We start from the raw sequence: 12,193 nt of genomic DNA on the forward strand, positions 1-12,193 counted from the left end.
CTTCACTTACTATTATGCTATTTCGTGTATCGCTTCACTACTAGCGATAACAATGCGATATCAACAATAATAAATTAACCCACGGGACATTGAAAGGACAGTTCATAACATAGAAATCTATAACTACTCAAGGTCCGAGCGATCATACATAATGTACAAATAACCCATTTCTATTTAATATATTCGGATCGGCAATTACCGCATAATACAGAGTACCTACCATATCAGCGTTTCAAATAATTGAAACGAGTATTGGCTTACTACATGAACATTCTCTTTCACCAAGGTAGAATAATACCCAAACACCTTCCTAAAAACCATCAACTTCGAATATCATATTCTGCGCTCAACTGGATTAAATCTACAGGCGTAATTGACGCCCTTCGGCGAACCAATGACAAGAAAATGGAGTCTGCGCCTGGGAACAAGCCAAAACCGTTAGAGAGATCATATTTGTCTGCAGCCGTTGAATCAATCTCACCATGGGGAGGTTCGCGAGCAACTACTCCTAAAGCAACAACACCCACCTTCTCTGGGGAAGCTTCAGGATTAAAGAACCAACATGGCGGGGATCACAGTACGAACCATTGGCATGGATGGAGCACTAAGAATTACCCTCAAGATTGTCCTCCGCTGAATCCTAGATGGTATCATGCTGTTGATGTAAGTATTCATATCTAGAATATTGAATTCCCAAGCTTACAAAGTATAGATCCCCAAAAGAAAACCCAAGATTCTCAAGGCCAATCAAGAAGAAACCAAACCTGCAGCCCCTCCCAAGAAATTCGTCACATTTTCCGAACACGATTCTCGCGCAATAGAAGCTGCCTATCAAAAGCTTGTCGAGGACTATGATAATGGAAGAGATCCGCGATCGAGAGCCCAGAGTGGTAATTTGGAACAATCCTCGGGAAGTGCAGGCGAGAAAGGCAACACGAGTATCAATGAAGCTGGGAATAATGAGGAGGCTGACAGAAGTATAAAGGTCCCAGTACATGAGGATTTCCTATTCGATGTCGATATTGAAAAGAGAGAACTCGCGCCGGTATATTGGCTTGGTGCGATATTTGATGTTCGCAGAGGTAGTTGGTTTTACCAAGAGGGTGCAGTTCTCAAACCCTGTGAGGAGAATTTGGCCACGCAACTTGAGGAAGGATATCTGAAAGTAAAACCATTTCGTTATCCTAAACCTCCGGAGAAAAGTACTGCTAGGCCATTATCTATAAAACCAGGGGAAGAACCCAGATCATTGGCCCGCAGTGGTGCTTTCGGGAGTAGACGTAATGGCTCTCCCTCTGTGACTCCAAAAGGCTCGGCAGAGAATTTGAAATCACCACAGCTAGCTTCTGATGATAGTAGTATATCGAAGGACTCGCCACCACCCCACCAACCTCAGACTCATCGCTTATTTGGCACATACATGAATTCTGTTGTTACCTATCAAGATGAGAATGTAGCCTGGATTTCAACCGATAATATCATGTCTCGAGTTAGTAGCACCGTGTATCAAAAGTTTGCAGGCGGTGGTTACTTGGGAGGTATAAAAGTTGTTCGTGGATACTCGGAACCAGGTAAAACGAAGGACACCTCTGCCGACAAAGACAAGACACCCAAAACTCCTACTAGCGCCGCTGCTGCCGCTTCAACTACTCCAGAGTATCTCCAGCTTGACGATCGCCAACAAAAATTACTCAAACGGCGATCTGCACCTCCTAGCACAAGTAACTCCAATGCTTCGCCAGAAGATAATAGTACTGAGCTTCGAGAAGCAGCGTACAATAAGCTAAACTCTATAGATGCGGATGCTGAAGCTGAAGCTGTGAGGAAACGTGATGAGAAGGAGATGCAGAATGATTATAATGATCGAGATGGTGAGAACCAAGGGCGTGATATTGAGCATTTAATTCTAGTGACGCATGGAATTGGTCAACGCTTAGGTATGAGGTATGTATTCAATTTATTTACTATTTTTCATCTTGTTTTTCGGTCATCGGATTGGAGTTTTCCATGGTCACTCGCTGTTGCAGTATCCAATCTTAGAGCTGTTTTGTATACTGCCTGTAGAGTTCGATTTCTGTCTACATTGGTCTATAAGAAACAGTTGTTAGATTTTACAGTTGATCCTGTACGGAAGTAAGCTTCGGAAGACAGTTCATGATTTGGACAGATCAGATCATTTGAAAAAGTTACATATCAATCCTATTTGTCCCACGTTCAAATCCGTACAAGTCTTTTGTTGTTTGGCTGAGCAATTTTCAGATAATATGCTAATTTTCAACAGAACCGAAAGTGTTAACTTTGTCCATGACGTAAACGTTCTTCGGCAAACTCTCAAAAATGTGTACGAAAATTCTGCCGATTTGCAAGCTCTAAATGCGGAGATTGATAAACTCCCTAAAAATTGTCGTGTTCAAGTCCTTCCTATCTGCTGGCGTCATTTACTTGACTTCCCTCGTAAAGGTGTCAGGCAAAATCGTAAGGAGCATGATCTTGGTGACGCATTTGGCGAGGAGGAAGAATATCCAAGCCTTGATGATATCACTGTGGAGGGTGTGCCATTTGTTCGCTCTCTCATCACTGACCTTGCTCTTGATATCTTGCTGTACCAGAGTGCTTACAGAGAACATATTAGCAATATTGTTCTTACCGAAGCAAATCGAATCTATAATCTTTTCCGGGAACGAAATCCAGAGTTTTCTGGGAAAGTCAGTTTGATAGGACATTCTTTAGGATCGGCAATCCTATTCGATATTCTTTGTCGTCAGAGAGAAACTAAGAAACGTCATACAAACTCTTCGCATTACAAGAATCGGTCGGCCCCATCGACATCGTCACATAACAAGAGTCCTGAATTTGAATTTGATGTGGAGGATTTCTATTGTCTGGGAAGTCCAATAGGATTGTTTCAGATGTTGAAAGGAAGAACTATTGCTGCTAGAAATCGCGTAGAATCATTACCATCCGAGAGTCCAATGGATATAGACTCTATGCAAGATCCATTTCTTGCAGCTAGCTCGGGTGCAGGCTTTCCATCTGGAGAACATATTTCCAGTACTACAGGATTGCCATACTCAATTTCTAGTCCGAAATGCGTTCGGTTATACAATATATTCCACCCAACAGATCCAATCAGTTATAGGCTTGAGCCTCTGATTGCTCCTGCAATGTCATCTATGAAACCTCAATTACTACCTTATACCAAGAAGGGTATATTCGGTGCAAACATGAACCAAGGAATCACTGGCATCGGAGCAAAAGTAGGACAAAGTGTTAGTGGATTATGGTCTAGTCTCAGTTCCGGCATTGCAAGTAGTCTTCTCAATCGCAGTCTCGGTCTCACAGGCGAAGATGTCGAAAGAATGCAAGCATCGAATTCATCAAGCATCAAAGGTCAATCCGCGGGCGCGGGAACCAATATCGCAGCAGGAATCGTCCCAGACCATCCTTCGCTACAGAGAGAAAATACCAGCGAGAAAATGAGACAACTTGCAGAGGATACGGCGGCCGCGGATAGAGATGGTATGGGAACGGCGCCTACGTTGATTGATGATGAGATTGAGACGTTGTATGCTGGGTTTCAAAAGCGCAGGAAGCATGATATGCCTGAAACGGATAGAGCGGAATTGGAAGAGAAAGCGAGGAAGTTGAAGAGAGAAGAGGCGAAAGTGAGAGCGTTGAATAACAATGGACGCGTGGATTTTAGTATTCAAGAGTATGTTCTATCCCGTTTTAACATTCCTATTTCTCGTAAACACTTTTTGTTTTGCGGAGGAAAACGAAAACACTTGCTAACGAATGTGTATTGCAACAGGAGCGTACTAGATTTCAACCCAATCAACACTATCGCCAGCCATCTCTCATACTGGTATGTTTTCCATCTTCCCATCTCCTCATCTCTCTAAATACATAACGCAAAAAGCGCCAACAGAAAACTGATTAATTTACTTAAACAGGGCCGATGAAGACGTATCGCATTTCCTCATCGGACAACTTCTTTCGCGTCATCGAAGCGTGGCTCGCCGAAATAGCTTAAATAGTCCTAGGGATAATCCGAGGGAGAGGGAGAGAAATAGGGAGAGTAGTGCTACGTATAAGAGTAAGAGGAAAATGTGAAGAAATGAAGATGTGAAACGAAAAGAAATGAAGATAAATGAAAATAAATAATCCGCCTACTACGTACGGAATGAAGGGAGAAAGAAGGAAATGGAGAAAAAGATTCCGTTTGAATATATCGCATCTCATCGAATTGAATTGCAATGGAGAACAATACAAGACGATACAATCCAACAGAAACCAACTTGAACATCTAACCATCTACCCACACAACCCTCAAACCCAGCACTCAAGATTCTTCCTCATCTCTCTTCTCAAACTCCTATTAGTCGCGCGGACAGACAGACAGACAGACAGACAGATTCTCAGAAAGCCCCGAGGGGGAAATTCGCAGACTGGAAATTCGAAAAACAAACACACTCGAGAAAACATCAACATGGATTAAGGACAAAGGAAGAGAGGATAGGAGAGCAAGTGCAAGAAAAAAATTCCGAGAGCTAGAAGAGGGAGGGAAGAAAGGAGAGATACTCGAGAAGGAATCAGGTCAGTCACAAACATATATAGTAGTGTATGTATACATTGCTACATTACATTACATTCCGTTACGCAATGGAATGGACTGGAACGGTTGGGATGGGATAGGATCCAGGCATCTTTGGGAGTTATATCATATCATGTCGTTCAGCCATGTCATGTTATTGTGATATGTATATTTGTTTGAAGGAAACATCATTTTTGGTTGGGAAAGATAGTCTTTTCTTGACACGAAGTGGATGGTGGATAAATGAATGGATAGATGGATTATAGAATAGAATTCTTCAACTAGACGAATTATTGTTGTGCAAGAAAACACATTTACCGTTATTAAGTGAGATCATACATGCCACTTTCTTTCGCAAACAAATGAAACAAAATAGTGTTAATTATGTGCTCAATTTGGAATTTTTAATACTACTAACTACCCATGAAAACTTATGACCACATTTGTATGCTGCTGCTGACCTAAGAGGAAGGTAAGATAATGTTGCCAGTCCAAATCCTGGCTCGAGTCGTGAAGGTCTCGTGGAATCGAATCTAGAAACACAATGGTAAATTCAGGCAAAGAAGGAAATATCAGCAGCCAAAAGACACAATAAACTTTTTCCTGCCGCGTAGAAGCCTCAACCTAGGAAGGACCTGTTTACTCGGCGGTGTCCAGTTCATCATGCGCTGGTGGAGGAGAATCCATGGTAACTGATGGTTATCAGATGAGTTAGAGATTGGGTCGAAATGGTAGTTTGAATGGTGTGGATTCACCTTTCCTGTCATCTCCATTGGCTCCTGGTTCACGGGCATCATCACGTTCTTCCTTGACTTCGCGGTCCCTATACATGGCGGGTAAGCTTTTGCCTGACTCAAATTTCTTCAAGAGTGTTTACCTATCGTCTGGGCTACGTGAGCGATCGGCTCGGTCGCGATCTCTTCTGTCGTAGTCCCGGTCCCGGCGGTCTCGGTCATCCTTACGGGGAGAATAATCGCCACGGCCACGTCTGGGAGAGGTTGAACGACGACGAGGAGAACGGCGGCTACCTCCACCACGCTCTCTACCGCTATCTCTACCTCCATCACGACGGGCTGCACGTTCTTCACCAGTATCGAATCGCCAAGAAGCCGAAGGAGGTGTGCGGGCCCACTAATTCATGAATTAGAAATCGCCGTATCCGGTGATGTCATGAAGACTTACTTCAATCTTCAACAAGTCATCGCGACCAATACGCTTGTTGTGCATTTCATGGTAGGCATCATCGGCATCACGGCGGGACTCATACTCAACGAAGGCAAACCTACTTCAGGTGTCAACGATATTAGAGTGGTCACCAATAAGAGATCGGGCATACTCACAGACGAGATGCTGCAGTTCGAGGAGCTGGGATATCACAGCGGACCAAACGGCCATAGCTATGAAGATATCGTTAGACTCAATGTATCATCGGATAGGGAATATATTGGATAGATATATGGATGAAAGTAAGAGATGTATAAGATTTGTATGATAAATAGTAATCGATCCGCCGCAATTCGAACTTTTCTCGCGAGACAAATGTGGGAATATAAACTGTTCGTATCGTTGTGCGACCGCTCGATCGAACGTGGAGGATTTGGGAAGAGGGGATAATGTATGCGACAAGATTGACAGCGAAGTCTCGACGGAGTCAGGGACGAGGATGGACGATGATGGGGAAATGGATTATCGCGATCAAGGACAATCATCGAGATATCGATTTTTAGCTGACATACCGTTCGAATTCGTAGGCAAGATCGCGAGCACGGATTCCAGCTCCGAAGCCCTAGATGAGAGATGTCAGTAAGTATACACTTTGAAGCTTCAATATGAATATATAAGTTGGCGTGTGGAAGTTGTGGAGGTGGAGCGCATACGGTGACATAGAGTGTTGTACCACCACGAGACATTTTTGATAATTGAGAAAGATGACGCGGAAGACCAATCAATTAAGATTTTCTTTGCTACTCAAGAGTTGGCCGATATCAATTATGATATCTTCTTGTATGAGATCAAGTAGGTGAAAATATCAATCCTGATATTGTAAGTGAGATGGAGAGGTCGAGGAAGAAGATAAATTATTAAGTAGATTTTGGTGGTTAAGGAAATAGAATAGAAGAAGCAAGCTTAAAGGAATCGAGACGAGACGAGACGACAAAGAAGACAAGCAAGACAAGATTAAATGATGAACCTGGGAAACTCAATTAAAGTTTTGGGAGAATCAGGCATTCAGCTGCTAAAAATTGATTGTTGCCTTATTAGAAAGGCACTCGAGAGACCGAGGTGCGAGTCTGGATATCACATGACCATCAATACATTAGAGATTGATTAGCTTGGCACGCTTGGTTTGCTCTCGAATCTATTCTTGTAGGGTCACGTCCGGAGGTATTTTTATTCAACTCACATATTACATTTGAGTGTCACATTATTCCACACCTCTGGCAACGCAATCTGCGGGGGCTTCTATGGACACATCTACTTCTGGCCAATGTTTGATACTGCCGATGCTGACAGGCATAACCGCGTTCTTCAATTTGGTAGCGGTGCTTGATTGTGAAGCTACAATAGAGAGTTGCATTGCTGTATCGGAAGCTGCAGGATGAATTACACGATGAGACTCTTCCGCAATGGGTTTTGCTGTCAGGTTCAACGAGATCTTCGCCTCGGCGAGTTTCTTTTGATCCACCCCTTTCAATGAAAGAAAGATCTTGAAACGTCGGACCATGAATCAATCCGACTGAGGCAGATTTCTTATACCAAGGAAGACTTAATATTTCCCTTAAACCTCGTCTTGAATTGTCCATCTCCTATAACAATGAACTCGCCATGAGAACTAGTGTTTTCTTAGTCTGGAATTTCAAATGGATCAATCATCAAGTCAATCAAATGGAAAACTTACCATCGGGTTTGAAATTTGACATGAACAGTACCCCGACAATGTTCGACAAAGTTGTCTTCTCCATTCACATGATCTACCGAAGTAAGAAGATATTCAACCTTGACTCGTGATCACTGTTGGCAGCCAAGCTTGCCTTTCGCAATTTGAAAAGGATCTAGATCCCTCCGTCCTTTGCGGGGATCACTAGTGCTTTTTGCAAACTGACATCTTGAATTTCGTAGGGTGGTATTTCTCTTTATAACCACCATTGACTTTCCGGCCTGCTTTGTTGCTTCGATAGCCATTGCAAGGTACCCTGTGGATGGGAAAACTATCTCTTGGCCAAAGTTGCGATATTTTGTCAATTCAAGTTGAAGTCAAGGGCAGGAGTGGGCTTACTCGATGATCCGTTAGTCATGGAAGGTCTTTGTTCCTCAGAATGTCTCTTCATGTAGGTGCATCTCCTACACCTCCAGAATCCGACTTCCCAGAATATCATGCTGCCCATGTTGCCTTCAGCACCACTCGCGTGAGTAACAATTTTCAAGAGTAACGCATCCGAATACTGTCATTGGTAGTGTGGGAGGCCGGTAATAATCTTAGAAACCTGCACACAACCATCATCCGGAAGCTTACTCTCGTTCACACGCATTGAGTTCACCCTGTGTCCTTTGTAAACTGGGTTCCAGCCAAGGCAAGAATATTGCTGCCAAGTAAGTACTTAGATTCGTAGTGAGACTTTCAAGAGGAAGTTAAAACTTTGGAGGTTATCTTGCATAATATATATACTGATGTAATCCGGTGCGTATGGTGGACAAATGTTGATATTTTCATTAGTCCGTTCGATCCCTATCTTCCAAATCTCGAATATAGTGGACTTGTGATTGAGGATTTAGACGCGTACCCTATTCAATCAACATACCGTATTGAGACCATGTAAATAATGAACTCATCTTACTCTTGCAACAGTGCGATATCTACTTACATTTTATTTTGAAGTGAAAGCAAGGCTAGCAGAGTATAATCTTGTAAACACAGTCCAGCACTTGCGTCTTCGAACATTGATCAATAGTCACAAGGTCACCAACGATGGCTACTAGCAGTGACGAGGAGAAGAATGAACGCACAGATGCAGTTTCCCGCAGACTCTTCCTCGGATGTGCAGGCCCCACTTCACGAAGTCACTCCACAGTCTCCACCCACGCCGCCAAATGGCGGACTAGTCGCTTAGCTGTATGTAATTGGTGCATTTTTTGTATTCACGAATACTTAGTATGTATAAGTAATTTCTCAATCTTAAATCCATTACAATATATATGTATGCAGACCTCTTAAGAAAGGGGGAATCACTGCAAGCTTTGGAGCTTTTCAGTCTTATTATATCACCACTTTTCCCGAGTCTGCATCATCTATATCATGGATTGGTAGTATATAATTGTTTCTGGTGGTGTTTGTTGGCATTGTATCCGGGCCACTATTAGATCGAGGTTATGTTCGTATCTTGATAGCCACTGGGTGCTTCATGATTGTGTTTGGGACGATGATGCTTAGTCTCGCTACGAAGTATTACCAAATAATCCTCTCTCAGGGAATTGTCATTGGCCTCGGAGCCGGCTAAGTTTATATTTCTGCACTCGCCATCATCTCAACTCAGTTCACCACAAAACGTCCGTTTGCGATCGGATGTGCCTCCTCAGGATCAAGCATAGTTTAGTTAACACTCATCTGGCATGGCACAACTGATACTAAGTGAGATTGACTAGGTGGAATAATCTTTCCAATCATGTTTCGGAGACTAGAACCAAAAGTTGGATTTGGCTGGGCTGTCCGCGCCATCGGCTTCGTCAGTCTCGGCACACTTTCTATCTCCCTCGCCGTGCTAAGCCAGCATTAAAGGCCAGAGTCTGCGACTAAAAAAGCTCTTTTCGATTTTGCAGCTCTCACTGAACTTGCATTCCTAGGTTTTGCCGTTTCTCTTCTTCTCATCTTCGTAGCATTCTACATTCCCCTCTTCTATATCCCTTCCTAGGCTATTCACAGCCTCAAGATTGATGAAAAGCTCTCCTTCTATCTCTTGTCTATTACCAACACCGGTTCATTCTTCAGTTGAACGGTTCCATTCCTTATTGCCAATCGCGTCGGGCCCATCCAAACCTTTGTTTTCTGGACCGTCGTTGCTGTCGTCATAATGTTCTCTTGGCTGAGCATAAACAATGAAGCGGGCTTTATAGTGTTTTGTATGATCTGGGGGTTCATATCTGGCGTCCTCATGACAGCACCCGCTGCAGCGGTGGCACACCCAACATTATCGCCATCGATGAGTGTCATAGGAACCCAACTAGGTATGGGTTGGATTACAGTAGCAATTGGGATTCGCATTGGGCCACCTATTGCTGTAGCTTTGGTGGATCTCGGTACGGATTATTTTGTCAAGGCTATTATTGTCTTTGTTGGGGTGGTTATGGCTCCTGGAGTGGTATTTCTTCTGCCTCCCCTTTTAGCTGCCGTAAGACACAAACCAGTGGAGAAGTGAGAACAGGATTAAGAGATGTTGGCGTAATGTTTGAATGCTCCCTCCGAATAGACTAATAAAAGCATCTATATGGCTGGGAGAGCTGCATTTTACCTGTCATTGATCTGCAGGTCATATTAGAATTCATAGATCCACTGCTGGCCGGTCAGTATATTCGTCTGCTAGAGGATGAACCGGATTATTTACACACTTTCATATAGATTTGTAACTTCCGAACTTTGTAGCAACTAATCAAATCAAACCAACCTCTTCTACTTATGTACTCACACTCATGCATTCTCGAACCCTTACCTATATAGTTACTTTGATAAATGCGAACTTTGAAATCCCCATCCTCAATGCAAACCCCCGAGGAAGGATTATCACCACTCCGGTTATATGCTCTTTCAAAATTCAAACAATTCTACTCCTCCATAGTTCAATCACAATCTTTCAAGTCCCTTATCATACCGATCACCTTCCTTCCTACAGACTTACTGAAATGATACTATTCAAATTAACAGCATCTCACAAGAGATATTCAACGCCAGCTATGACGATCACCACACTTCATTTTCCCGTGCCAGTTTTTATTTTTATTCCTGATTTTATAACTGAAAGCAGAGAAATGTATACCACATACGAATACAAACAATTCATGACCTCAAACTACCAATTCTCTCATTGATCTAGTATCACCAGAACAACCACTCCCAGAAATTAAACACTACATCTCAAGCCTTCCTACTCCACATAACCGACTGGGAGCTAGCTAGCTAACCTCAACAACATCTCTTCAACTAATACGATAAAAATAAATACACCGATCTATCACATTACAGCTTCGTCCACACCGCCAAAACCCTGATTTTCAGTCACCGTCGTGACAACTAAACGGTAACCCTGCGTCCCAATTTTCAAAACGACACCATACTTCCTCTCAATCACCTAGGAAAAATGAACTCCAACACTCAAGATATTCACTATAGGGGTATCATGACTCCTGAGATAGCATCTGCAGACAGACCCCCATACTTCTATGGCCGCCACGGGCGGGAAAAACGCAATCAAGGCAACAATGCTTCAGCATTCTAGTTTAGAACTATCGTCTTCGAGTCCTTTGGTGTAGAACCATCTATTTTCATTTACTCTCGTCTCAAGGAGCACTGCAATAGATATTTTGCTAACAGATGGGATGGATTGCTACTAGATTTTGCTGGGTACAGTGTAGTTCTCGTTAAGGAAGTACATATTACATGTTGTCTATTAATACTTGATGGTTATAGCATAAAGAAACACGGGCATAGCTCTAGTTGCCGATGCAAGCTCGTTCTTGTATCCCATCTTAGATAGAGCGGGTTTTTAGTAAGTTACTCGGAGGAGCTATCAATGAGATTTACGACGACCAGCGATTCAATTCAGAAGCATAAGTACTCGCAGACTGCGATTGAAAATCTACCTTGGAATGCTGGTGCTTGTGGGAATGCAGAACAGTCCAAAACATGAGAACTACTTCCTTGGTCTCCAAGAGATTCGCTTTGAGATGGTGATTGAAAATGAAAGGATCCTCGGTAGAGTGGTGATACTATTGGACTACGTTGATCTCACGGGGCCAGTATACACCAGCTCATACTGAATAATGAAGGTCTCTGCGCATTGCAAATTCCATACTAGTGACTAGTCAATCTATTATCCGCTCCAGAAGAAATAGAAGGCGTCTTTCCACCCCCCTCCCCCTTTGACAAGAGATTTCTCGCCAACAACATCAAAGATCATACACACATCCTGTGAGCCTCAGCATTGGGACTTGGAATTTCCGATGAGAGCTCGGTTCATAACCCTCGTTACCACTATTTCCCTTCTGAAACATTATTTGGCTTCTTCTCATTACTATAGATTGGTAGCAATTCTCATGTGTGTATAATTTCCATGTATTTTAATAGATTTATATGAAACATCTCTTCGAGCTTTTCATGGTTCGACGTCTTACAATTCAGTTCCTTTCTTCTGCTGATCTTGACTTGACTTTGCGATCTGAATTTTCTCACTGCCAGTTCCGAATGCATAGTGTTTACTAGTTGCAGAGCTGCGTGCAACATCCAGCTCCAGAAAATGGCTCACAGAGAGCATGGTGGATATAGGAAATTGACACTTTCTTCATGACGGGAAAAGGAATCACCAAAATAACACTAAACATCAATATACCCTG

At 42.9% G+C, this 12,193-nt stretch overlaps 3 protein-coding genes across 3 annotated transcripts; 1 reads left to right on the forward strand and 2 right to left on the reverse strand.

Annotated features, from left to right (window-relative positions):
* Positions 1-51: 51 nt before the first annotated feature.
* On the forward strand, positions 52-4,894 carry EAF01_005459 (uncharacterized protein). Its single transcript, XM_038913712.1, has 5 exons — positions 52-663; positions 713-1,944; positions 2,282-3,712; positions 3,812-3,865; positions 3,954-4,894. Exons 1-5 carry the CDS (start codon positions 265-267, stop codon positions 4,111-4,113), a joined length of 3,276 nt encoding a protein of 1,091 aa, XP_038770161.1. The 5' UTR covers positions 52-264; the 3' UTR covers positions 4,114-4,894.
* A 339-nt stretch (positions 4,895-5,233) lies between these two features.
* Positions 5,234-6,504, reverse strand: EAF01_005460 (uncharacterized protein; the record flags this gene model as incomplete). Its single annotated transcript, XM_038913713.1, has 7 exons — positions 5,234-5,286; positions 5,350-5,417; positions 5,472-5,725; positions 5,777-5,876; positions 5,935-5,991; positions 6,331-6,380; positions 6,472-6,504. 7 exons carry the CDS (start codon positions 6,502-6,504, stop codon positions 5,234-5,236), a joined length of 615 nt encoding a protein of 204 aa, XP_038770162.1.
* Positions 6,505-7,019: 515 nt separating this feature from the next.
* Positions 7,020-7,777, reverse strand: EAF01_005461 (uncharacterized protein; the record flags this gene model as incomplete). Its single annotated transcript, XM_038913714.1, has 4 exons — positions 7,020-7,301; positions 7,352-7,427; positions 7,494-7,566; positions 7,627-7,777. The coding sequence occupies 4 exons, from the start codon at positions 7,775-7,777 to the stop codon at positions 7,020-7,022; spliced, it is 582 nt and encodes a 193-aa protein (XP_038770163.1).
* Positions 7,778-12,193: the final 4,416 nt, after the last annotated feature.

Source organism: Botrytis porri, assembly GCF_014898465.1.
Source record: "Botrytis porri strain MUCL 3234 chromosome Unknown BPOR_007, whole genome shotgun sequence".
Taxonomy (NCBI): Eukaryota; Fungi; Ascomycota; class Leotiomycetes; order Helotiales; family Sclerotiniaceae; genus Botrytis; species Botrytis porri.

Excerpts from the sequence above, each read along its gene's own strand:
- EAF01_005459 (XM_038913712.1), top strand. The coding sequence starts at position 265 with ATGAACATTCTCTTTCACCAAGGTAGAATAATACCCAAACACCTTCCT. Across the intron at positions 664-712 it reads GATGGTATCATGCTGTTGAT|ATCCCCAAAAGAAAACCCAA; the intron begins GTAAGTATTCAT and ends TACAAAGTATAG. Across the intron at positions 1,945-2,281 it reads GGTCAACGCTTAGGTATGAG|AACCGAAAGTGTTAACTTTG; the intron begins GTATGTATTCAA and ends AATTTTCAACAG.